At 46.9% G+C, this 25,693-nt stretch overlaps 1 protein-coding gene across 1 annotated transcript in view; it reads right to left on the reverse strand.

The window, feature by feature from the left end:
• The window catches only part of GALNT15 (polypeptide N-acetylgalactosaminyltransferase 15), a 42,457-nt gene extending 17,073 nt beyond the window's left edge, over window positions 1-25,384 (reverse strand). Inside the window, exons 1-3 of the mRNA XM_033132954.1 lie at window positions 24,110-25,384; window positions 6,807-6,973; window positions 4,011-4,215 (exon numbers count right to left, since the gene is read on the reverse strand). Of these exons, the coding sequence (XP_032988845.1) occupies window positions 4,011-4,215; window positions 6,807-6,973; window positions 24,110-24,639 (902 nt within the window). The 5' untranslated portion in view covers window positions 24,640-25,384. The remainder of the gene's footprint in view (window positions 1-4,010; window positions 4,216-6,806; window positions 6,974-24,109) is intronic.
• Window positions 25,385-25,693: the final 309 nt, after the last annotated feature.

Consider the following 25,693-nt stretch of genomic DNA (forward strand, 5'->3'; position numbering starts at 1 on the left):
ATGAAAGGAGGGCACCCAGCCCCCCTCCCCATTCTCCACTTACTGGGGAATGAACTGAGCAGATGGGATAGATTTGCTATTGGCAAAGCGTTTTGTGGAATTTCAGAATCAAGAGCCAGGGAGCTGTGTGGCTGAACTCTGAAAAATCCCATCAAATCTGTGCCATCGTACTAATCATAATAGGACAAGAAAGGAAATTGAATTTCGAGGAGCCACACAATCAATTCGTCCTAGACCTCTGAGCTGTGCCCTTTTGACAAAGTGTACATTATTTTTCAACAGAAAATGAGAACTCTAAAATTCATCAAATTTCTGTTTTCGCTCTGTTTTGCTGGAAGCTCAGAGTGGTATGTGAAGCTCACTTCTACTAACTGCATTACCGCTGGTTCCCAATGCCATCTTTTCCTTTGTGAAATCTCCTTTTCCTCCTGTTTTAACCAGACACGTAAGTGATTAGGCAGACTCTTTGAGTTCATTTTGGATACTGATGAAGAACAAAATGTCAATGAAGGAAGTGAAAGATGTTTTCTGTTTTGGTTTTTATTCCCATGGAGCATAGAGACTGCTTAACCAGGGCTGGATTGGGGAGTAACTGCAGTCTAGTGACACAAAAACAGTGATTTTTAAAAAAAAAAAACCCAAACGGTCTTATATTTAGCTTTGGGTTTCTTACTTACAGATGTGTCTGGTGTTCTTGGAATTTACTTAAAGCAAAATAGCAAAGCTGCCCTGTTTGACTTGGAAGGAGCTAGGAGTGTCTGCTTACTCCATGATTCTCGTTTGCGAATTGAGTTTTAACTCTCAGGTAGACACAAGGTGGATCCTCTCTTAAGTTATTTTAAGCCCCAAGAGGTCAGGCATTTGGATTTCCAAAGACAAACAGAGGCAGCTGAGCTGTCAACAAAGACTGTGGCTGGGCTTCCCCTTGATGTCCCTCTCTTCTGCGATTTAACCATCTTTTGGTCATCCCACACCTCATTCACAGCTTCCTGGGCACTCTGTTTTCTCTGGGCCCCAGCGTTTGGGTTAGGTTTTCAACATCTGAATTCGGGGACGACACAAACATTCAGTCTGTAGCAGGTCAAATAATAAACCACCATCCAGATAGTCAAAAGCTAAGTGCTGTTTCAACCTTATCAGCTAACCCTTTTCCCACAAGAAAGAAGAAGCCCGAGTTTATTTAATCCCTCTTTATTTTTCCTGGGCCCGGATACTCCTCCAGGCCTGAAATATGGACATTTTGGAAGTTCACTCAAATACTTGGTGTTTGTGAAAAGTTTCTTATACTGAGAAGCAGAAGTCTCTGAATTCTCTCTTCCCAGAGCTCTCGCTGCTCAGGTGTGACCCCAAGACTGGTGCCAGCCCTTCCAGGACTCTGTCCTACTGAGGGGGTGTGGAGTAGGATGGGGCGAGAGAGTTTTCTTGGGACACCAGACCCAAAGACGGCTGTTCCCTCTGCCGGGCTGGGAGACATCTTGTGGCCCCTGCAGCTCTTCAACACACAGACTCACACGCTCTCACACATACATGCATTCACACACACTCACACGGGATTGCTCAGGCTGCTCTCTATCACTTAACCCCTTCCAGGGCAGAGAGATAGGAGGTGTGCTGTTCCCTGCCCCCCCCCCTTGCTTCTTCCCATGGAGCAGGCTCAGCCCTTGAGAACTAGGTATCTCTACGATCGAGGACCAGACCAGTCTTCAAGGGGAAAAGAGCTTGGACAGCCCGTTGAGGCATCATCACCCCTAAAGTGAGGCTACCTTCCAGCCCTTCACCAAGGAATTCACCCCTTTCCTTTAGAAATCTCCATTTTTCTCGAGCCATGACTCTCATTCCTTGGCTTGGGTACTAGACTTGGCAGTGAGCACAGGGCAATTGGCAGCTGTCATGACAGCTACTCTTGACTTTCATCTTTGGTACTTTATGTAGAAACCAGTCATCCATCACTACCACCCAAGACTGCCCTAACAACAACCGCTCTGGAAGAAACTCTGTCTGGAGCTGCTAGGTACCGTGATGTGGGCTGTCCACTGCCCCGTCTGAAAGAATGCCTCAAATATCATCAACGCTGTAAATCAGTATATTTATTTCTAAACTCGCTGGCAGCTATCATTAAAGGTCTCGTTCTAACAAAATGAATATATTACGACACATTTTCTCAGGAATGGGAGTAAAGGGTCGTGAGGCAGGGACTCCTTTTACCAATTCATACCAAGTTGTTCTACGGCTCTCAGTAGACCTGCTCTGTGGGCAGAGGCAGGGAACCAGGGCTACTAACCAGGTCCTCAATTCTCTGACAAGGGTGTTGAGAACGTTATGATTCTTTAAAATAGTTTATTTACGGCGTATTACACTGTTTACTCGCCATTCCCACACCACCTTTTGAATGAAAGCTCTTAAGAACCTTTCCCTGATTTGGGGGGCAATGGGTCCTCACCCAGTGACAGGATGCCTCTTGTTATGAGCCTTAGGGGAAGCTAGGGCCTTTTCTTCTCTCTATTAGAAGCTGTGTCCACCGGCCTGGGAGTTCTGAAACCAGACAGTCTAGGTTCAGATTTCACCTCTCCTGTATAAAATGGGCCTAGTCATTAGTTCCTTGCAAGGTTGTTTTAATGGTGAGAAATGGTATATATAAAGCACCTGGCTCATGGACATTCAATAAAGGGTAGATGTGACTAATAACATCTACATTTTATCCAGGTTAAAAAAAAAAATAGAAGAAGAAGCTGTGTCCAATGGCTTCTATGGCTTTGCTTTACATGAGGTGAGGAAATACCTGAGCAAGGTCACTGGGGAAGTAAAGCCAACCTTGAAAGGGGATGCTCTCCCAGGCCACAGGTCACAGAGCGCGCTGTGCGTAGGGAAAAGAGGTGAGAACTTAGATCCGGGCAAGGTGGCTTCTCTTTCAGACCCTTACCTGCGAGGCCATGCAAGCCGAGCACTGGGGCCCAGAGAACACAGAGTGCACAGGAATCTGTGAATGAGGTGTGGGATGACCTTCTGACAAAGCAATTCTGTTTCTGGGTATTTATCCGAAGAAATGCAAAACACTAATTAATTTGAAAAGATACATGCACCCCTATGTTCATTGCAGCATTATTTACAATAACCAAGATATGGAAGCAACCTAAGTGTCCATCAATAGATGACTAGATAAAGAAAGGGTGGTACCCATATACAATGGACTATTACTCAGCCATAAAGAGGAATGAAATCTTGCCACTTGTGACAACATAGATGGACCTAGAGGGTATTATGCTAAGTGAAATAAGTCAGAAAGAGAAAGACCATATGATTTCACTTAAATGTGGACTATAAAGGACAAAATAAATGAACAAACAAAAACAGAAACAGACTCATAGCTACGGAGGACAAACTGATAGTTGTCAGATGGGAGGGGGTCAAGGGGCTGGGTGAAAAAGGTGAAGGGATTAAGAAGTACAAATTGGCAGTTACAAAACAGTCATGGGGATGTAAAGTACAGCAGAGGGAATCCAGAGAACAATATTGTAATAACTGTGTGCGGTGTCAGGTGGGTCCTAGGCTTATTGTGGCAATCCTTTCGTAAGTTATTCATATATGTCTAACCACTGTGCTGTATACCTGAAACTAGTATAATAGTGAATGTTACCTGTAATTGAAAAATTAAAAAATAAAATAAAATGTCTGACTTTTCCCCAAAGGTAGTGATAACCATGGTAAGGTGTTTCCCTTCCCAGGAGTATTTACAACCGAATAGAAGCTGTTCTCCAGGCCTTAGCTTCTGTATCTATAAAACAAGGGAAATAGACTAGAGGACTCTAACTTCCCTTCTAACTCTACCTCCCTCTGCTTCCTAAAAGCCTCAAACATCTGAAAAACCCTTAAGACTCTGTCGCGCTCTAATGGTGGAGACTCAGGCACTTTTTTAATTGGGGGGGAGGGAGAGGTTCTATGACTGGCTGAAGCTGTAGCCTATTTCTCCTACTCCCACCGCTGGCTCCCCAGACCCCAGGGGGATGAATTACCTGTCACCAGCTATTCTGCTGAGGAGGGGTTCCAGCCAGCCTGGGTGGCACTCGCAGTGAGAGTCCATGAAGACCAGCACATCCCCAGTGGCCCTGGTGGCGCCCAGCATCCGGGCCCTGATGGCCCCCAGCCTCTTGTTGCTCCTGAGCAACTTCACCCCCTCCAGCCTGGCCACGTATTCGCTGAGAGCAGACTTGAGCTGTCCTGGAATCGACAGGGTTGCGGTCAGTGGGGTCACAGATGCCACGCCAGTGAGAGTGCAATGACCACCACTAGCATCGGCGTCAGCGGTTCTCTCCTGGGAGCTGTGGTGAGCACAACGGCCGAGAATGAGATACATCGTGACAGTGTGGTGGTTGTTTCATTAGTTTGGGGTGGGTCAGGATCCTCTCCAGTAACAATCAGGAGGCATGGAGCCATCAAACCGGGAGAGGAGAGAATTTGCTAACCTTCTCTGAACACAGCAGTGAGGCTGTTGGTGCCGTCTCAGATGCCCTGGGACGTCTTCACTGCTTTGGTTTGGTTTGCATGTCCCCAGCTGCTGTGGTTTCGCTGCTAACCGCGATTGCATCCTTCCCTGAATGTTGGGAATTAGAACTGCCTCTCCAGAATGTGCCCAGAGTCAGACCAACCGGGGCAGGGGCACAAAATCCCACTCCCTTGCCTCAAGGCAGGACAGATCCTAAATTAAAGTTTACACTATAGAGCTCCCCATGGGATCAGACTGTGGACTTCATCTGAAACCATATATTTTTGTCCCGCTCTGTCTGCCTCTCCTGCTTCCCCCATTCCCATACAAACTTCCCCGGAGAGTACATCCCCCCAAATCACATGCCCCATCTCAGACTCTGCTTCTAGGGAACCCAACCTAAGACGGTGATCAAGGAAGTCAAAGACAAAAGGGTCCATGAAACGTGGCGGCTGGTTCCCCAAGGAGGATTTTTTGCAGAGGAACTGTCCTGAGCAGTGGACATAAGGATTCCCTGTCACTTGGCGATTGCACGTCTCAGTGGTAAAAGGTTGTACCGATAGATTGCTTGGTAATTGTTTTTCTGGAAGCTTATTAGCTCCAAGTCCATTCCCTAGAGAAGGACGTCTGTTTGGAAAGCTCTTAAAATTTCTGCACTTGGTCTCCAAGAGCCAGCCCCTCGGTGACTCCACTGTACTGAGCATTGCAGTTGTTTTATTCTCCCCTTCCACCTCACTAACAGAAACCTGATTTTTTTCAGGGCACTCATCTGCCACAACTCCCTACCTGCTGGTAATAGTGTTTTGATCCAACTCGGATAGAAATACACTGAGTGAGAGGATTCTGGAAAACTACGGTTTTACTGATTTTTTTCCTAAAAGGACAAACTTGTCTGGTTTCTGCCTCTCTGTTTTTTACCCTTTTCCTGCCTGGAATATGGATGTGATGCTCAGAGGCATAGCAGCCTCCTTGTGATTGTGAGGCCAACAGCCACACTCCAAGTATGAGTCAGTGGGAAGCAGAAGCAGCTGAGGACATTGCAGGTAGCCCACATCCGCAGGGCCCAGCGCCTTTGCCTCTCTACAGAGGCAGAAGGGAGAAGGGAAGTCTCCCAAGGGAGACTGACATAACACAGCTCATCAGCTGATGGAGGAAGGAACACAGGTGTGCCATTGGGAGGACACTGCCCCAGCTGAGGGTTGGAGACTCTCTGGGCATTTTCGCCAGCCAACTCAGCACAGCCCAGGACCTGCTCATTTGCCTAACATCCATTCAGATGCTTCTCAGCAAACGCATGCACTCCTGAGGCCTCTGGCTAGTCTGACTCACACTATGGCCAGGCTGGACAAATTCTCAACTTTGGGAAAAACCAACAAAAGCACCTGGCAACTCTATCCTATCCTCTGTTATTCCCCTTAAGAGAGTACTTGGCAGACCTCACAATGCTCAGCGTCCCTCGCAGCGGTCTGTCTCCCCACAAGGCCAGGAAGGGCTTCTGTAGGCCATTTAGCTAAGCCAGAAATAGAGTCGTCAGGCCGCAGCCAAAGACGAGAGCAGTGGTTCTCAAAGTGTGGTCCATGAGCCAGCAGGATCAGCATCACCTGGGAGCTTGTTAGAAATGCACATTCCTGAGCCCAATGCCAGCTCCAGAAACTCTAGGGGTAGGCCCAGCAATCAGTGTTTTAACAAGCTTGCCACGTGATTCTGATGCTTGTCGTGTGATTCTAGGTTGAGAACCACCAACCTAGAAGTCAGGCTGGTGTTTTCTCTGTCTCCACCTTCTTTTAGGTACCCAGCCATGCAATGGGCTGGTCCCCAGTAGTGAGTTTCCTGTCAGTGGAACTTTGCTGCACTTGGCACGACTCAGCTCTGGTCATTTCTCTTCTCTGGGCCTCAGTTTCCTCATCTGGGAAGTGAGTGGATTAGACTAAACAAGGATGATTTAATGCTTGTTAAGTGCTTCACCCAGTGTGTAGGAGGCAAGGAGCACACACAAAATGACCACTCCTCGTGATTCTTGAGTATCTTGGGCAGAAGCTGATTGGACAGTGTGGAGATTGGGGCCCAGAGGAGACCTTCATGGGAGTGACCCTTGCTGGAGTGACCCTCGCCTTGCTTGTCTGCTTCACTTTCTCTGTCCTCTTCCCTCACTTCCATACGGGTTGTCCCAGGGGCCCTTCAGTCAAGACTTACCTGCACCTGTACCCTCATCTGAAGGTACGCTTCTGGGAACCTTTCCTAAACAGGTTCCCAAACCCAGGGGTTTCATGGGACCCTCCCAGGATTCCGTCCCACCCGAGGGAGGCTGGAGGAAGCCCGCAGCCACCTTGCTGGCTGAGGTCGTCCACGAGGATGATCTCCTTCAGGAAAGCCCTGGGTGCTGTGTCCAGGATGCTGTGTACGGTTCTCAGGAGGGTGGACCAGGCCTCGTCATGGAAACAGAGGATGACGCTGGCTGTGGGCAGGTTGTCGTCAGGGTGCTGCTGCAGACACCTACAGGGATGCAAACCAGGAAGCCGTGGGGAAGAAAGGCCACAAGAAGTGTTCAACATCTTTGAACTCGCTCCCCGGACCCCGGCTGGGGCAGCTCCAACTACATGATTCTCCTCCCACTTCAACAGCTCTCCCTGGGTTTTCTTAAAATTTCCACATATAGAGAGCCCATTTCGCCCCCATAGTAATGCTGTCTACTATCTCCTGATCCTCAGCTCCCAAGAGCTTCTTTACAATGTTTAATTCATGCCTCTCTGGTAGCTGCTGAGAGGCGTTGCCACAATTCTCAGCAGGTGACTGTCCCAATCTGTAACATTCTCATAGAGCTGGTTGGTGTGACGCCTAAATAGGATGATGCACATAGTAAGTGTCCTATGAACACGAATTGCCATCCGTTTAAGAGCAGGAACACTACTTTCTGCATTTTTGTATTCCTACAACCTAGGACAGCATCTGGCACATAATAAATGTTTGTCATTAGTATTATTACTATTAAAAAAGGAATAAAGATGAAACATTTGTGAATGCCAACAATGTGCCAGACACAGTGCTAGGCCCTTTATACACACTACTGCATGTTCACCCCGTAACAAGTCTGTGAATTACCCATTTTACAGATGAGGAAACTGAGGCTCAGAAGAAGGCAAGACTTATTAAAGACCATATTACTGGTAAGCAGCAGAGCTAGACGTTTTCCTTCAAAGCTATCATGTCCTTTCCACTTTGCTGGCTCATGGCTGAATAGATGGGGCTGTATGGCATTCCCTCTGCTGGGAAGCTATCTGGTTCCCCGCTTCTCTCCAGGTGAGTAGGCTGCTCCATATTTGCTTTGCATTGGGTCTGTGGAGAGTTCTGAGTGAATCCACAGTGGAATGAATTATAACAACGCGATACATGGAATACGGCGTGGCTCACAGTTGTTCACAAAGGCCCTGTCCTGAAACGCATTTCCAAGGTGCTTCTTTCTAGGTTGCAGCTGTTAAAACCATCTCCCTTCTCAGAGGAGTATTTGCTTTTGAATAGGGATTGTCTCGAGGACCCCAAATTTCTAACATCTAAAGGCATCTACGATGGTGGAGCTGCAGGCAGAGTGACAAGCGGACAGACTGGCTCTGCCCGAGGGAAACACCATCTGAAACAGTGTCAGCCCAGGCTGCTCGTTAACTGAGCTTGGCTGAAATTCTCCTTGGTTGAAACCAAGGCTGAAATTCTCACTGAGCAGGAAACCTGCATGTGACTCTCAGTACAAAATCCTATTGGGGGAGGGGGAAATTGACACTAATTATGTGCTTTAAGGTAACGGTAAAGCAGAATTCCTAGATAATTAAAAAACAAAACAACAACAACAACAACAAAAACACAAGCACATGACCATCTCATTAACTAGCTGTGCCAAATTTTATGTATTCATACATTCTTCCTTTCTGTAAAGGATTTGAAGTCACTCACAAAAATATGTACAATACAATAAAGGTACAATAAAAATGGGGATGAAAAGTCAGGAGTAGGGAAATATAAAAATGTAGAAAGTCAACACTGGGAGAAAGGACAGAAATATATAGGCCATAGGCCTTCGGTTTTTCTAGAGTGAATTTTAAATTTGACTCTGAGCTTCCTGGTAGCCAAAGTAAAATGGGAGGTTTATTCTGCAACAGAATTGTCACCAACAGAAAAGTTACATACCAGATATTTTAGGGAAAAGAGCGATGCTCTTTCTAATATCTTTTTTTAAACATAATTTACAACACTTTAGTTTGAAATAGTTTAAGACTCACAAGAAGTTACAAGAATAGTAGAGAGTTCCTGTGTTATCTTCGCCCAGCCGCACCCAGAGATAACATCTTACGTAACCATCCGCAATGCTCAACACCAGGAATTGGACATCATTCAACACTATCAACTCAAATTGCTGACCTTATTTGGATTTCGCCAGTTTTTACATCTAGCAATGAGTTTTAAAGGCAATTTCTACGGACTTCAGAAAGAAGTCCCTAAATGGATGACAGTGTCCTTAGAAGTATCCCGAAGACAAATAAAATAATGAACTATATATGCACTTTTACCATCTGATTTCAAGGCTGTTCAAATAACACGTCCAAAGTGGAACTGGTTCCCTGTAAGGTTTTTTAGGGAGATAATTAAGTCTCCCAGCACATGCTGCGGTCTTTGCTGAGTTCTTTTACGCTCTCTAGCCTCCCCCATACCCGGTAGTCCCCTTTCCCTCTCCCCATGCCCTGGGAAGGGGGAGATCTTTCCTCCAACAACCCACCAGACTTCGAGAATTTCCACTTTGTCTTTAGAATTGCTCTATAACTGCTCACAAACAGGTTCTAAACTTCCTTTGTGTCCTCTTCACTTCCTTTGTGAATGTGTGTGAGTGCAGGCAAATCCAGAGGTCCTAGGACTGGGGCCTTGGGGGCCATAAAATAAATCTTGCCTCAGTAAACTCAGTGGGTACAAAAAAACCTAAAACAGTACTTGGGCAATTGCCGGGAGGCTGACTGTTTTCCAACTCAGATAGGAGAGGAATTTTGGAACAGAGAGGCCAGCGTATGGAATTCCTATGGGTGCAATTTTATAGGAACCAAAGTCCGTCACCACAGGACAAAACAAGGCCATGCTTTCCCAAGGGAATGGCCCTTTTCTGTACCCCAATCCAGAGACTGTGGGGACTGGAAACAATACAAGTGTATGGTGCCTGAGTGTGCGTGTCTGTGTGTCCTCATAATGAGGTGGTCAAAGAGCTTAAACCAGATGTGTTTAGATTTTAATCTTCACCCTGATGCTTCCTAAGTTTTCTTGGGTAATATATTCAATATTTATAAACCTCAGTTTCCTCACCTGAAAAATAAGGATAATATTTATCTTTTGGGCCTGTTGTGAGAATTGAAGAATAATTATAGGCACCCAATAGGCAGAGCCTATTTTAGAGCATTCTTGGAGAAAGATAAGATGTGATTAGCATGGTCACCATCTTTGTAAAATATAACTATCTTTCAACAACCATTCTACAATACAGCATGAGACACCTCGGAAGTACTTCCAGAGATTTGGTTTTCCACAGCTGCACAATGCCAACAGCGCCCACTTCGAAGCTTTTATAAGGAACAGTGTCTTAACACAGAACCTGGAGCATAGTAGGGACTCCGTCAATGAAAGACATTCTTAATTGAAATTCTAGCTCTTTAACATCAAACTTCTCGCACATTCCTCAAAGTCAGGAGCCTGGAGAGCTTTCTGCTCTGCTACATGGCCAGTGACCCAGGGCAACCTACTTCCTCTCTCTGTCCTCAGGTGTCTGCAGAGGGGCAGTCCAGCCTGATGATTCAGGCCCAGGAAACTGGAACTCGGCCACCTCCTAGCTGTGAACAGTGAACATGACCCTGGGCAAGTCGCTCAGCTTCTTGGTGCCGTGGTTTCCTCAGGATGGTAATAATAGCATCCATTTCGTAGCGCTGCTGTGATGATGAAGTGGCTTTCATAAAGCCTTGAGAGCAGCGGCTGGCAGGGTAAACACTGTGTAAGTATTTGCTGCCGTTATTAAAAGATGCACTGTTACTACAAAGATGGATCCCTGAGGCTCTTCTAGCCATGAAATTCTGCGTTCTTGACTCTTCGGGGCCCTCTTCAAGTAGGAGAGGGGGAACGGAGGAGGAAGAGGCAGGAGACCACGAGTTTTAAAGAGAATTCCATGACTCTCTTCCTCTCCGTCTGTCTTGCACCAGGATTTCCTAAGTTTTATGAATAAATAGAACCTGTGCTCTCTCTTCACAGGGAAAGAGGATAGCTAACAGATAAATAAGCAATGAGTGTGATTGGGAGAAATTTAATAGGTTGCTAAGGATTTTGAAAGGCCAAGTGGGTTTTTGAAAGCTATTACAAGGCTGAAGGAGATGCCTCCCTGAGCTGTGGAGGTAGGTGTCCTGGCATGAGCTCAGAAAGGACCCATTACCTGCTCCATAGGAAGAAGCGTGCACAGCCTTCAAGACAAATGGGTAGATTTGGGGCGTATCTTTAGGCAACTGCAAAACTGCTGGGAGATGAAAGCTGAAAATAACCATGGAAATAATCTGGTGTTTCAGGGGGAGAATAAGTGTGGGCTCTGAGTGAATCCTGTGGTTTGTGAGAAAGCCCAGTACCCTCAACATGGCTCTGGAGTGAAATGCTAAATACTATAAACACAGGTTGGGCAAGGCCTTGTGTCTCAAGCCTGATCGATGTTTTTCAGAGGAGCCAGGGACTGAAGGTTTCCGGTGGGTGGAGTGACCGGGAAGGGGAGGCCTGTGGATGGTGCAAGCTGTGTAGCCCCCAGATACCAGTGGAAGGAACGGGTACCAAATATATATACGTATGAGCTTATGAGGATCCATGGTCACCATCCCAGGGATGGACTTCATTAGCCTATGGGTGGCACTGAGCCTTGTGAGGATGGGCAAATGGGATGAGCCCTCTCTATGCTGGTGGGTCCAGGTAGTAGCACAGAGTGGAGATGGGTGTGACATGTGATACCCTGAGAGCAGCCAAACTGCAACTCCATCCACCTTGTTCAAAAACTGTGTCAGCTTAGAGCATCTTAGGAAGAGGCTGTATGTCAAGTGGCTAGCGATCAAGGCTTGGCATTGAGTTCGGAATCCTGGATCTGTCCTTATGCGACTTGGGCAAGCAAAATAACCGTGTGATTAACCATCCTTCCTTTCAATCATTTCCAGATTCACAGACCCAGTTACATCTATAGTAATCAGTTCTCATTTTTAGCCATCTTTTCAATTCCAGTAAGTCCTTTTTGAGCATGCATTTACTTAACTTCAGTTTTCTCATCTGTAAAATAGGTTGTTGGAAGGCTCAAACGAGTCAACACATATAAAGTACTTAGCCCAGTGCCTTGTTCAGAAGAAGAGTTCAATAAATGCTAATTATTGTCATTAGTTTTTGCAAGCCTCCCATGTGTCCAAATACCTCTCTGGGCCTCAATTTCTTCACCTATAAAATGAAGATAACAAATGGAGTTACTTTAGAGGTCTATGTAAAGATTACATAAACAAAGAGATGTGTTGTTGTGCTTTGTCCATAGCAAACTTTTAATAAATGGAAGCTGTTACCATTACTCAGGTTAGTGTTGTGTGCTGACTGGCCTCTGGGGTTGTCCTTCAACACTGTAGAGGATGGGCCAGATGTTCTCAGAATAATTATCCCTGATATTTGTAGAATTTTCCCTATGCTGTCTCATTCAATCCTCATCACCATCATTGGGTCTGTTGCATTGCCGAGCTTCATTGGGCACCATGCTCGTAAAACACCACGTGGTGGTGCTCCTTAGTTGGAGCATGGCAGGACTGTCCACCACATAGGACCACAGGCAAAGAAGGCCGTACGTGTGGTGGAGCTCATACAGATCCCCCGCTAGGCCCCACTCCCTAAAACACAGACCTAGTGGTGAGATGCTCTCAATCACCTCGTCAGTTACTGGGAGCAACAACCTCCCTGTTTGCTCACCCAGGTGGCTTTGTTGGCTTCTATTTTGTCTTGTTAAAATGCAGGATGGATTCCCTTCAGGAGGGTAAAGGCTGTGATAGTGAGCTGCTGTGAGTACGTAAGGTTCAGAAGATGCTGGGGAAACAATAAGAAAAGGTCCAGATGGTGGGGCCCAGCGCACTTGTGTTTGGAAACCCTAGGCCCTAATGTGACCATGAGGACACTGGGTCTCTAAGGAGAGAGAGTGCACAAAGAGGGAAGTGGAGAATGAGGTAAGTGAGGGCGGTGATGCTAAAGACCTGTCATCTGCTTCAAAATATACCCACTCTTCCTGCCCACCTCCCACCCAAACTTAGAGAGCTTTGGAGGGTAGAGAACAAGGGGTGGGTGGCCCAGAACTAGGTAGAGAATTAGCAGTCACTGCCCAGCCCCCTGGCAACCGCACCAACCCATGGCAACCACTAATCTACTTTTTGTCCGTAGATTTTCCTACTATGGACAAACAACATATCTGTGACAGGATACAGTCTGTGGGCGACCATTCTGTGATATGGGAGTTGCCCGTAACTCATAGATACCTGTTCGTTCATCCCCAGGCAACATTTTGTCCTGTCTGCTTCTTTTTCCCTCTAAGACCCCTCCTGCACTATGTGGCCTTTTGGAACTGACTTCTTTCACTTAGCATAATGTTTTCAAGGTTCCTCGTGCTGTAGCATGTATCAGTACTTCATTCCTTTTTACTACTGAATAATATTCCATTGTTTGAATATACCACATTTTATTTATCCGTTTATCAGCTGATGGACGTTTGAGTGTTTCCATTTTTGGCCATTATTAGCAATGTTGCTGTGAACATTTATGTATAAGTTTTTGTGTGCACATATGTTTTCATTTCTCTTAGGTATACACACCTAGAGGTTCAATTCCTGGGTCATATGGTAACTGTATGTTTAACATTTTGAGGAGCTGTCAAACTGTTTTCCAAAGCAGCTGTACCATTTTACATTCCCACAAGCAACATATGAGGGTCTCAACCTCTTCACATACTTGTCAGCATTTGTTATTGTCTGTCCTTTTCATTTTAGCCATTCTACTGGAGTGAAATGGTATCTTATTGTGTTTTTAATTTGCATTTCCCTACTGACTAATGATTTGAACATCTTTTCATGTGCATTATGGCCATTTCTATAAATTCCTTGGAGAAATGTCTATTCAAATCCTTTGCTTGTTCATAAGTTGGATGTCTTTTTAATTGTTGGACTATAAGGGTTCTTTTTGTATTCTGGGTACAAATCCCTTACCAGCTAGCTATATGATTTGCAAATATTTTCTCCATTCCTGGACAGTCTTTTCACTTTTTTAAAGTACAAAATTTTTAAAATTTTCATGAAGTCCAATTTATCTATTTTTTTAAGCCTTTACATTTTGAGGTGGTATATTATGCAGTGACAGATAATAGATACACATTCTCATTTTAAAGATGAGGAAACTAAGGCCCAGAGAGCTTAAGTGACTTGCGTAAAGTTACACAGCTAATAGCTGATGGTCAGTCTGATTCTGAACCTACCTAGTACTCTTAAACAGTATATATATTGCCATCTTGGACTACAGGACTAGTAGAATGTTCTGGAATCAAAGTCATAAGGCTTGAGTTCCAGTGTCCTGATCAAATGACAATGATGGAGGGTTATTTGAAGAACATATAATCCATTGGTTCCTTCATGTATTCTGGACTATCTATACTGATTCATTCAGGTCCTCAAAAAGCAACTTACTTAGATCCTACTATCTTGGCTACCTTAGAAATTTGCTTATGTGGAGTTATGCTTGGTGCTATGCTCTAAACTTTCTTCAAAGGACAGTACAAGAATCAGTTTTATGAAATCTGCTTTGCATTACAGAGGAAACCTGTTGAGGGTCTTCTCTCCTCTATCAATTACTATCCCCTCTACGAAGCTTTGGTGGAAAATTCCTGTCAGATACAAGTGCCAGGAAAAGCTTTTCCTCCTCTGAGAACCTGGTGTTTTTCCTCCTTATGAACAATAAGGACCATGATATCTACTGTGTTTCCTTTTGCAGTTTGGCTGCCAGAAAGCTCAGAGGAAGGAAATGGGATATTTAGTCATTGAGAGGGTTCTATGGATTACCTACCTTCATTCTAATTTTCTCTTTGATCTTGACCTTCCATCTTTCCAACCAGTCATTTAACGGATATTTGTTGACAACCTACTACACTGAAGACTGAAAGATGAATTAAATAGATAAGATCTTTGAAGTGGAATTTGTGGTTTCCCTGCCCACATCCCCTATGGCTATAACATTATATATAATACAGGACAGCCTGACTTCCAATTGCCCGAGGGCTTCTTCTGACTGCCAGAGATGCTTTCCCCAACCATCAGCAGGAGAAAATTAACCTCCCACCCAACCCTGTGAGCTGCCCTCAGCCAGTGACTTAAAAAAGTTGGTGTATTTATATCCAGCAACCTCAACCCTGGGGGTGAGTAATGATGAGATGTGCGTTCCATACCGATTCCCAGATTCCCCTGCAGGGCTAAGCGCTAGCTGTCCACAGAGGTAACTGCCTTGAAAACACACCTTCCATTGACTGCCTTCTATTCTCTGCTCCACAGCCCCAGTCCCTTTCTAGTGTTTCCTGGCATCACCTGCACAACAAATCCTTGTCTCAGGGTCTGCTTTTGGGGGAGGTCAAACTATGATGTCACGGAATTTATATCCTATTAAACAGATAACCAAATAATTATTCAACAACTGCAGTGAGTGCTCCAAAGAGATGCTCAAGGAGTGGGGCCATGAGATGAAAGGCGAGACCCAAAGAGTGGGTAGGACACAGTCCAGAGAAGGCACGGGGGGTGGGGAACGGTGTTTCTGGCAGATGTCACAGTCTCTGCCAAGGCCTAGAGGTGGAAAGGGGCTTAGCATGTACCAGGAACTGAAGGAAAGATATTTTAAAGTATATTAATAGCAATTTTTCAATTTTATGATGTATCTTCAAATCCTTTGAGGGAATAAGGTAGGTAGGTAAACAAACAAGAGCAAAAGCTAAGTGGTCCACACAAGGGGCTTTGGGCAGCTCACCACCTCTCTGCACCTCAGATTTTTTTCTGCCAGGTCGGGGTGCACAGTCCGGTTCTATCTGGGCTATGCCATGGCTTTGCTGAGGAAATCAATGAGGCAGTGCACACACATGGCTTTTGGACATTGCTTCACAGTGTCCACATGTGACCAGGTACTCATGGAGAGAAGCCATGAAGGAACACGTGTTTTTATTATTAAATAATGGGGCTACTTTCTTTGTCCTTCAGCCACGTATCAGGTGACTATTTCACTATCTCAGTTTGTATACACACACACGTGTCCAAAAGGCCCCCCCCACACACACACCGATCTCATTTGTCCATCTTCTGAGTGGCAGCCGAGGAGAGGAAATGTCGGGGGCTTTGGAATCAAATCAACCTGGCTTTGAATCCTGGCTCTGCCATTTCCATCCCCTAATTAGCCAGCGTGGGGATGGTGATACCTTTCTCCAGCCCAGGGATGCTGCCTGGATTAAAAGGGATCATCCTGGCCCAAGAGAACTGCTCAAGAAATGTGAGCTTTACAGCGTCGCACTCCAAGATCAGAGGAGGTCAGGTCTGTGTTTACACACAGATGCACACCCTCTCTTCATGCAGCTCCAGGATCCCGTGTGAACTGGGAAAATACGTTTGAGTGATGATTCAAAGGGAGTGAGTCACAGCACTGCACCAGATGGCCTGGCTGTGGCACAAACACTCCCCCACCCTCCCCTTGTTGGGCCAGAGTAGGAAGGTTTCTGCCAGGTTTTCTAAAGCTATGTTGGGGTTACTGATCCCCAGTTCTCCCCCCAACTCAGGTGGGCTTCCATATCTCAGTCCTGAGCCCACACATGCAATAGCCTGGCTATATGTTTGCAACCCCAGTGACTCCAATCTCCTTGGGGTGGACGCTGGGTCTTGCTCACCTTCTCACCATTAATAACTACTAAATAAATATCTGTCCAGTGAATGAAGGAAGACACCATTCTTGCTCTCAAGGAGTGTATAGACTTGCTGTCAATATAAACAGGAGAGTAATACCATAAAGCTAATTCCCTACATTCTGAGAAAATTCCAATGTTTAGTCCAGCTTGTCTGTAACTGGTATGGTTCATCTTGAGAACACCAATTACTAGGCCAGGGCTTGGGAGAGGAGGGCTGGGACACAGCCTGAGGTGATCCCTTAGAGGGATGAACAAAGGAGCTTATGGATGAGACAGAGGTGTGGGAAGGACTGGAGCTTGCACTTGAGACTGATGCCATCAGCCTGTCATTCATTCCCTACAGTGCATGAAAGGGGCATGCAGTCCCCTTCTTTGTGGGGGTTCTTTGAAGTCTCACAGCATCCTTCTGGGGCACTCTGGGCATCTTGGCCCTGCTCTGATCCTGACTCCCTAGCCCTGGACCAGAGATAGGCACTGATTGGAGTCACCAGTCTGAATACTGACCAAGGCCTAAGAAGCGTCCTGGTGCACTAGTTCCCCTGACAGGACTGGCCTCCCTGGATAGTGGCCGCGTGAACCTTCCAGATGCTCTATCTCAAGGAGTTTGATCTTCAGGCATATGAAAAGGGTCAGCAGTTGGGAGCAGGTCACAGAATGGACAGTTAGCCAAAGATGAGGCAGCAGAAGCCAAGAGATAGCCCAGTGCTTCTCAGATGTTCATTTGCATGGCATCACCTGGCATCTCCATAAATGCAGATTTAGATCCAGGAAGTGTGGGGTGGTCCTGAGGTTCTGCATCTCTGGTGAGTGAGCTCCTAGGTGACGCCAATGCTGCTGATCCTGGACCACAGCTGGAGTAAAGGGCAGTGGGTGTCAGTGGCAAGATACTAGCAGGGCGAATTGCCGTGAGGTGCCAGGGACACCAGCTGCTTAAAGACATCAGGAAGGCCCAGTCCCGGAATTGCTGTGGCTTGTCAGCCTTCTTCTTGCGCGTGCTGTGCGCCTCCTGCAGCTGTCCCTGGACTGTCCCTGTCCTTACTTCCTGTGCAGAATTGCGGTGACCCTCCCTGAAGTAATGTGAGTATCTCTGTTCTTTTTCACCTAAAAGGGCCTGTCAGTAGTTCTTGGCCCAGCTGCACCTTCGAATCACTTCGGAGCAAGTCTCAGTGAATTGTGTGTCATTAGTTGGTCTGGGGTGGAGCCTGGGCGTGAAGATTTGTAAAACTCTCCAGGGGATTCTCATGTGCAGCCAGGGCTGTGGGTGATTCTAAAACTGTACCATGGATATAAATCACCTTTAACAAGGGAGCTTGTTAAAATGGAGATGTTCATCTAGCAGGTGTGAGTGGGACCTGAGAGGCTGCATTTCTGCTGCCGCAGGTCTGAGGACCATACTGTGAGTGGCACGGGGGCAATACCAATTATCTCCAGTAATGAAAAAGACAGGCCGACTCCTCTAACCCAATATCCAAGGCCAACTTGAAGCACAAAGCGAGACCCTACCTCACTGCCTACCACGAGCTTGATCTCAAGGGATTATACTCAGCCCTGTCCACTCCACAACCCCACTTAGTGGCGACAGATCCAGAGTGCAGATCCAGGGGAGGCACTGCTCCTGGCTGTGCTAACGCTGGTCTCCAGGGCCGAAAGCTGGGTGTCTGTGGGTTCCTTTGGTGACTTGTCTGGCCAGGCCCCAGAACCAGCACTCCTACTGACCATACTCGATTGTTTTCCTTCTTTTCTGGGGAGAGGGGATGAACCTGGGTCTCTGCCCCAGCCTATGCCTGCTCTTCCCTGACTGCACCCCCACACCCAGGACGAGTCCACTCGCTCAGATTTATGGAGGTCCTCTCAGCTGTCTCCGTTCCCTGTTGCAGCCCAGGCTGCCTAAGCCAACAAGGGGTGCAGAGCCATCCTGGGGTGGCTCACTGCCTGGTGGGAACTGATGGGCCAGGCAGGAGAGAAGCTACCCCTTCCTGCCTCTCCCCACTGGCTGTGAAATGCTGTTGCCTACCTGGTTTCTGGCAGCCCTGGTTCTCAGCCCTGGCTGCACATTAGAACCACCCGGGGACACCCAGGACCCTCCCTAGACCAATGAAATAAGAATCCCTGGAAGTCGGACCTGCGTATGAGTAGTTTCTAAGACTTTCTAGATAATTCCAATGTGCCCCAAGTTTGTGATGATTTACCCACCACTGGGGCAGAACATAGCTGATCAGAGAAAGGACAATGATGTGATGCTCACAGCTGCCTGCTCCAACTTTCTGCCATCTTTCCAACTCACTCCTATGCCCTGTACTCAAGAATATGGTAAGGGAAGCTTCTGTTTGGACTTGAATATTGGGTGAAAAATCATCCACATTTAGTCTTTCTTGGTCTCTAACCTAATGCAAGGGTGTTATCTCCCTTTTATAGTTGAGGAAACTGAGGCTCAGAGAAATTGTGATGATACAAGGTCACATAGTAAAAGGTGGTGCCAGGATTCAACTCCAAGTTCAGTTGGTGACTTTGTATATAAACCAGGGAAACATGGGCCTAACCTTAAATGCAAGTTATAAGTTGATGCCAGCAAGTAGCACACAGCCAGTTACAGCTGAGCTAACATTTATGTTTATGTACAAAAACCCCAGTAATGAGGGGGACTGTGTTCCTCTCTTCTCCATTTTCCAATCTCAACTGCCTCTATGGAACCTTCCAGAACTCTACTACCTCTCCATCCACTTTCACTCATTTTTGGACCGGTGGTTCTCCAAACTGTCCTGCATCAGCTTTTAAAAATTCAGATCACTGGGCTCCAACTTAGAACTAAGGAGAGTCTCCAGTGATGGGATCTAAAAAAAATTGGTATTTTTAAACAAGACATTTGGGGGAATCTGATATGCACATACTTTTGGGAACCAGGGATGTAGCCTCTTGATGCTCCAAAGTATCTGTGGACCAGCAGTGCTGGTACCAACCGGGAGCCAGATAGAAATGTAGCATCTTGGGCCACACCGCTGAACTATTAAATTAGACTCCAAATTTTAACAAGATTTGCATGCACGTTCAAGTTTGAGAAGCATGGCTCTGTCCGACCTATTTGGTATAAAGAGTGTCTTGCAGCAGCAGCAGCAGCAGCAGCACTCAGGAACTCACAGAAATCAAATTCTTGGACCCCACCACCCTAGACCACCCGAGTCAGAACCCAGAGAGGCAGAGGCCAGGGATCTGTATTTCAACAAACCCCCGTAGGTGTTCTGATGTACACTCGAGTTTCAGAGCCACTGCCTGGAGGAGAGATTACAAAGCACTTTCTCAGTGGGGAGTCTCTTTGATCCTGGACATTAACTGCCCTACAGCTGATGCCAGGATGATCAAAGGAGAGCTGGGCCTGGAAGAGCCTGAAAGCTGTCAATGCTCCAGGAGGCTGCATGCAGCAAGGCTGGTTCCTCCCCGCCCCCCCTTGGACAGCAGCGTGGAAGGGCTGAGTCAATCTTAGTTCTCAATCGGTCGCTTTATCATGGGCACTTCTCTTCATTTCATCTACGGATTCATTCACTTTTATCCCGGCTCCTGCCTCCAGGACCATCCCCTCCCCACAGAATAACCATTCCATTGTGTTTCATCTGTTCTTGTAAAGAATGGATTGTTGACATACATGGAGTTCACATTTCCCCTGGTGATGGTGTGCTACAGCCCTCTTTCTGCATCTTACATTATTATTATTATTACTATTATTATTATTATTATTATTATTTTCAGGTGTACAAAACAACATAATGATTAGGCATTTTCAACCCTTACAAAGTGATATCCCTACCAAGTCTACTACCCCTCTGACACCGTACACAGATATTACAATACCATTGTCTATATTCCCTATGCTGTACTTTACATCCCATGACTATACATATATATTTTAATTGTAATTGACATTCAATATTATTTTATATTAGTTTCAGGTATGTAGAGCAGAGGTTAGACATTTATATAATTTATGAAATGATCCTCCCTCATAAGTCCAGTACCCACCTGACACCACACATAAGTTTTTACGACATTATTGATTACATTCCCCATCTGTATTTCACATCCTTGGGACTATTTTGTGACTATCAATTTGTACTTTCTAATCCTTTCACCTTTCTGACTCATCCCCTAAGCTCCCTTCCCATCTGGCAGCCATCAGTTTGTTTTCTGTATCTATGAGTCTATTTCTGTTTTGTTTGTTCATTTATTCTGTTCTTTAGATTCCACACATAGGTGAGATCATATGGTATTTGTGTGTCTTACTTTTTCACTCCGCATGGTACTTTGAAGGTCTCTCTCCATCAGTACTGTGCACTGAGGAGGGTGTTGCTTCTAGTCCTAGCAGAGTATCTCTGGGCTGCACCCAGCTCCTGCAGTGCCCGGTGATGAGATGCCCAGGTGGCTCCCAACTCCTTGGTGCCACCAAGGATGCTGATATACATCTTCCTCCACGTCTCCCTGTGGACCGGTGTGAGCTCCCCACTTTTATGGAAGAAAAAACTTGAAATACTTCCAGCCCATGGGACTTGCCCAGAAAGTACAGCATGATGACGAAGAGACCGTGACTTTGGTGTCAGAAACATCTGGTCAGATGACCTGACCCCAAACCCTTCTCTTTTCTGTGCCTCAGTTTTCTCATCCATAAAATGGAGATGATAAAATTACCTACCTTCTGGATTTATTATGAAAACAAGTGAACACCACTTAGCAGAATTCTGAACGCATAATAAGTGCTTAATAAATGTTCACGATAGTTTTACCTCTCTTTCCAGAGATTGTCTATTGATCTTTTACAGTGATTTTTTGCTGTTTTGGTCTTGCATTATTGGTAACTCTCCTCTCATGACCCCTTTTCAAACTGACCTCCAGCAATGACTCAGTGGTTCTCAGAAAAGGTTTGCGGCTTAGATAGGCCAAATGAGCAAAGGCCGGGTCTGGTTTGGGGGTTTGGGTGCGTAAATTGGGGCCAGCTGGTCTTGTCTGGGTTAGGAGTCAAGGATGAGCTTGCAAGAAGCTCTGGGGTGGATGACGGTGTGTGACTCAGCAGCAGGCAGAGCTGTGGGACGTCTAGTGTTCTGGGAAAGCAGCAGGGCAGGACTTGCATACAGTGGATGCTTAATACATGGCTATTCTTAGTGGGTTGTATTTTGGTCCTGTTTTAAAGTAGTGGGAGGCAAATCCTGTCACCCTGGAGGGAGGTTGGAGGTTTATTGCCTCACTGTGCAGAGAATCCCTTGTGTATCCTGGAGGGGTGCTGGGAAGGGAAGACCCAGTGCGTGAAGTGTAGACTAGAGAAGAGAGTCTGGAGGCCAGGGCCTGGGCACCCAGGCCGCACAGACCGGCTGCAGCCAGCAGAGGGCGCCACACACCTCTGGACAGAGCTGGAGGTGGTCCCGTGAGAACTGTGAAAGGCTAGGAGTGCACAGACCAACTGTCCAGGTTTGCCTGGGACCTGTAGGGGCTCTCAGTGCTAAAATCAGGGAAGTCCCAGGCACACTGAGATGAGTTGGTTCCCTGGTTTGAAGAGGCAACCATTGAAATGGTGCGCGCACACACGCACACATGCACATACATATACACACATCACACACAACACAAAATGTACCCACACTCACATCAAACACACAATACACACCCATGCACTTCACACCACACGTCTGACACACAACACTCTTGCACACATACACATGTACCACTAGCACAACACATTTATAATACATATTCAGCATTCACTCCTAAATACGTATGTGCCACACACAACAAATACGTGACAACACACCATACAACTCATACCTGTGTACATCACACTACATACACAACATGCACAGGCACCAGGCACACCAGCACGATGTAATGCACTGCACACATGTACTACACACAACACATATGCACACATAACACACACGCACAAGCACACATACACAATGTACCCACAGATATGCGTGTGCATAGCACACGTGCACAATGAGACACACACACATACACACACACACACACCCCTTTGCTAACCAAAGACCTTTTGTTTGAGGACATGTTTCTTCTTGGCAAAATGAGGATAATCATTCTTTCTCTAGGCCAAAGACAAAAACGTATGAACAATCATTGAAAACTCTGTATTCACTCATTCAGCAATCATTTCTTTACTGTGTGCTGGGACCTATGGGCTCACTGCATGGCAGGGAAAGCAGGCATTGAACTAACCAACACATCCATGACCATTTAGCTTCGGCTGTAATGAGCATTATGAGTTAAAACTCCAGAGAGCACAAAACTGCAAGGGGGTGGGCCTGGCTGGGTCTGGGAGTTTCCTGAAAAGAGCTTTTCTAGCCAAGAACTGAAGTCAGAACAGCAGGGTTGGGACGAGAGGGAAGTGAATGAGGCACACAATGTACGGAGGCGTGACGCGCATGTGTTGTCCTGCATTTGCAGGGTCGTGAGAGTGAGTGGGCGAGTAGCCAGGCTGAGCGGGAGCCCATGAAGGATGGGAAGAAGAAGTGGTCCTGCTCCCAACTGCTGCTCTACGCGGATCCCCTCACCCAGATGGTTGGAGGGTTAGCTTGCTTCCCAGGAAACTCTCTGGGCTCTGGGGAGAGCAGGGACTTACAGGGCAGGGTCCTAGCTAACTGAAATGGACCAGCTGCACTGCCCCTAGATGCTGGTAACCAGGCCACCTTCTCTTCAGTCAGCCATGGTGATAGCGGAGGGGGAGGAAGGCAGCCATGTACAGGATGAGCCCACCATCCCCCGGGCACAGCCTACATGTCATCACACTTCCCAGCTTGCTCCTGAGGGTGGGACCACCCTGCCAGGTTAGGCTGCATCAGTGCAGTATTCCAGCTCCTGGGCACTGCAATTGTCCCCTTAGTCTAGTGGACTAAGGAAGGTGGCTTAGAGTGCTAGTTCAGGCAGACTGCAGCTTCTGCCTAGATCCAAAGCCCCACCTTGGCACTTACTAGCTGTGTGACTGTGGGGAGGTCATCTGGTCTCTCTGTGCCTTATTTTCAAAATGATAAAATAGGCATGATGGTAATACTAGCACCCATCCGACAGAGTTGTAAGGACCTTATGAGTTAATACATGAAAAGTTCTTAGATGAAAGCCAGGCACATGGCAAGAGCCACATAAATATTATCTGCAATTGTTATTTTGATGTAGAATAAAAACAAACACTAGTAACAATTATAATATCAAAATGTGTTTGAGTCAGAGTATTAGAACCGGAAGGTGCCTTGGGGAACATCTGCTCAAAGACCTCTCCTGCATTAGGTACAGATAAAGCTACTTGACCCAATAATCCAGAATCAGAAAGACTAGACCCCAGGACAGCGAAGAGAAGAAACAAGTAAGAGTTGCTACCTTTCTGTTCTCTAGGACAGTGGTTCTCATCTTGAGGACTAGTTAGATACAGGCCACAGGACCCCACCCGGGGTTTCTGATTCAGTGGGTCTGGGTGGTTTCTGAGACTCTGCATTTCTAACAAGTTCCCAGGTGAATGCTGCTGTTGGTGGTCCAGGGGCCACACCTTAAGAAGCACTGCCCTAGGTATAGTGGAGATGGGGTGCAGAAAGCTTGTAGCCCTCGTTTACTGAACAAGCCCCAGTATCGCTGGAAGGGGAAGCGAAGGCCTTACTTACAGCGGATGCCGTACCTCGGGCAGCGCCCTCTGCAGGGGGATGCGGGAGCTAAGCGCCTCCTCCAGGCCGAGTGGGGTCAGCTCATCTTCTTCAGATACCTCCCCGTCCTCCTCCTCGGCTCCCCAGTCCCTCTCTAGGGACTCGTGGTCCAGCTTCCTGTTCGACTGCTTGATGAATCGGTAGCTGCCACCTCTCCTGCCCTGGCTCTGGTTCCTTCTGACCCTGGGTGAGACCACAGCCACCAGGAGCTGATCCTCCCTCAGCGAAATAAAAGGCGGCAGGTCCTCCAGGGGGCCATACTCCTGGCCCTCATCTTCTGACTCCAGCACCCATTCCTGGGATTCCCCAAAGTTCAAGCGGTACCCAGCTTCAGGGCTGTGCTGGGTGGCCCGGGGTGTGACAGCCTGGTGCAGGGCGTGCGGGGGAGGGTGCAGCATGGCTACCATCAACAGCACGCATCCCAGCATCAGGAAGAGCAGCAGAAATTGCAGCCTGCATGGTCCATGCCTGTATCGCTTCCTTAGGAGCATATTGCTAGAACTTGCCGAAAGCAACAGGTCATGTTCAAGTTTGCTTTCTCCTCCTGCTCCAGGTTCCTTCAAGCTTGCAGCAGAACCTGGGTTCCTGGTTCCACCTGGAAGTATTTTGCCCGTCACTTAACCTGATCCTTTTATCCCATTTGGCTTTGCCAACAGCGTGTGTAAGACCGGCTTCCACTTAGAATCAGAAAGACACAGGACCCAAGTCCCACTTCAGGTCCTCTCTGAGTGGACTTCTTTAATTGCCTTCTGAAAGCCCCTTCACGGGGACTTCAAATTAAATTGTTTGCCCCCTTTCACCCCCTGTTTCTCCTTGGGAAAAAATTATTATTTCCATTCTGCTCAGGTGTTTAGTCCCATGTGTTTCGTTTCCCCCCTTGCATGAATGGTCAGGTTGCTACGCGATGTCTGGGGGAGAGATGGTGGGTCCTCAGTCCAGCAGAGCTGACAGCCGTCCTCCTTTGGACGCTTCAAGTCAGGTCGGATCAACAGATGTGAAGCCGGCAGACAGTGCCTGATTTCCTTTCACACATAGCTCCGTGCTCAGCTGAGAGCCCTCTGCCAGACACAGCCCGAGCCAGGCATGCGTCTCACTCCTGGTCCTAATGCCCTCACTGTTCCCAGGCTTTGCACAACCCCACAGAATACAGCTCCAGAGGAAAATAAAAGTCGTCACTGCTAGGACCAAACCCAAACAGGAAAATGCCAGGAGTTCAGATTTGAATCTCATTCTTAGGAAGACTTCTGGCCCGACCTAAAGGGGCAGGAAAGAGTATCCCCTCCTTATTTCAGGAAGGCTGTACATGTGACATAGATGCGAGGAACTGTCTATTTGCACCCGCAGTGTCCCACATGTGATCTGCAAAGTTCAACCAGACTCTCCCTCCCTTCCTGAGGACAACTGTCCTTGACCTTCTGAAAAGGAGGGACGCTGCTCTTGTAAGCCCCTCCTGCCCAAAAGGGCATCTGAATGCAAACTATGCGCCTTCAGTTATAAAACTTCCTTCATTTAACCAACAAATATTAATAAGCACCTGCCATGTGC

The sequence above is a fragment of the Rhinolophus ferrumequinum genome, chromosome 17, assembly GCF_004115265.2.
Source record: "Rhinolophus ferrumequinum isolate MPI-CBG mRhiFer1 chromosome 17, mRhiFer1_v1.p, whole genome shotgun sequence".
Classification (NCBI taxonomy): Eukaryota; Metazoa; Chordata; class Mammalia; order Chiroptera; family Rhinolophidae; genus Rhinolophus; species Rhinolophus ferrumequinum.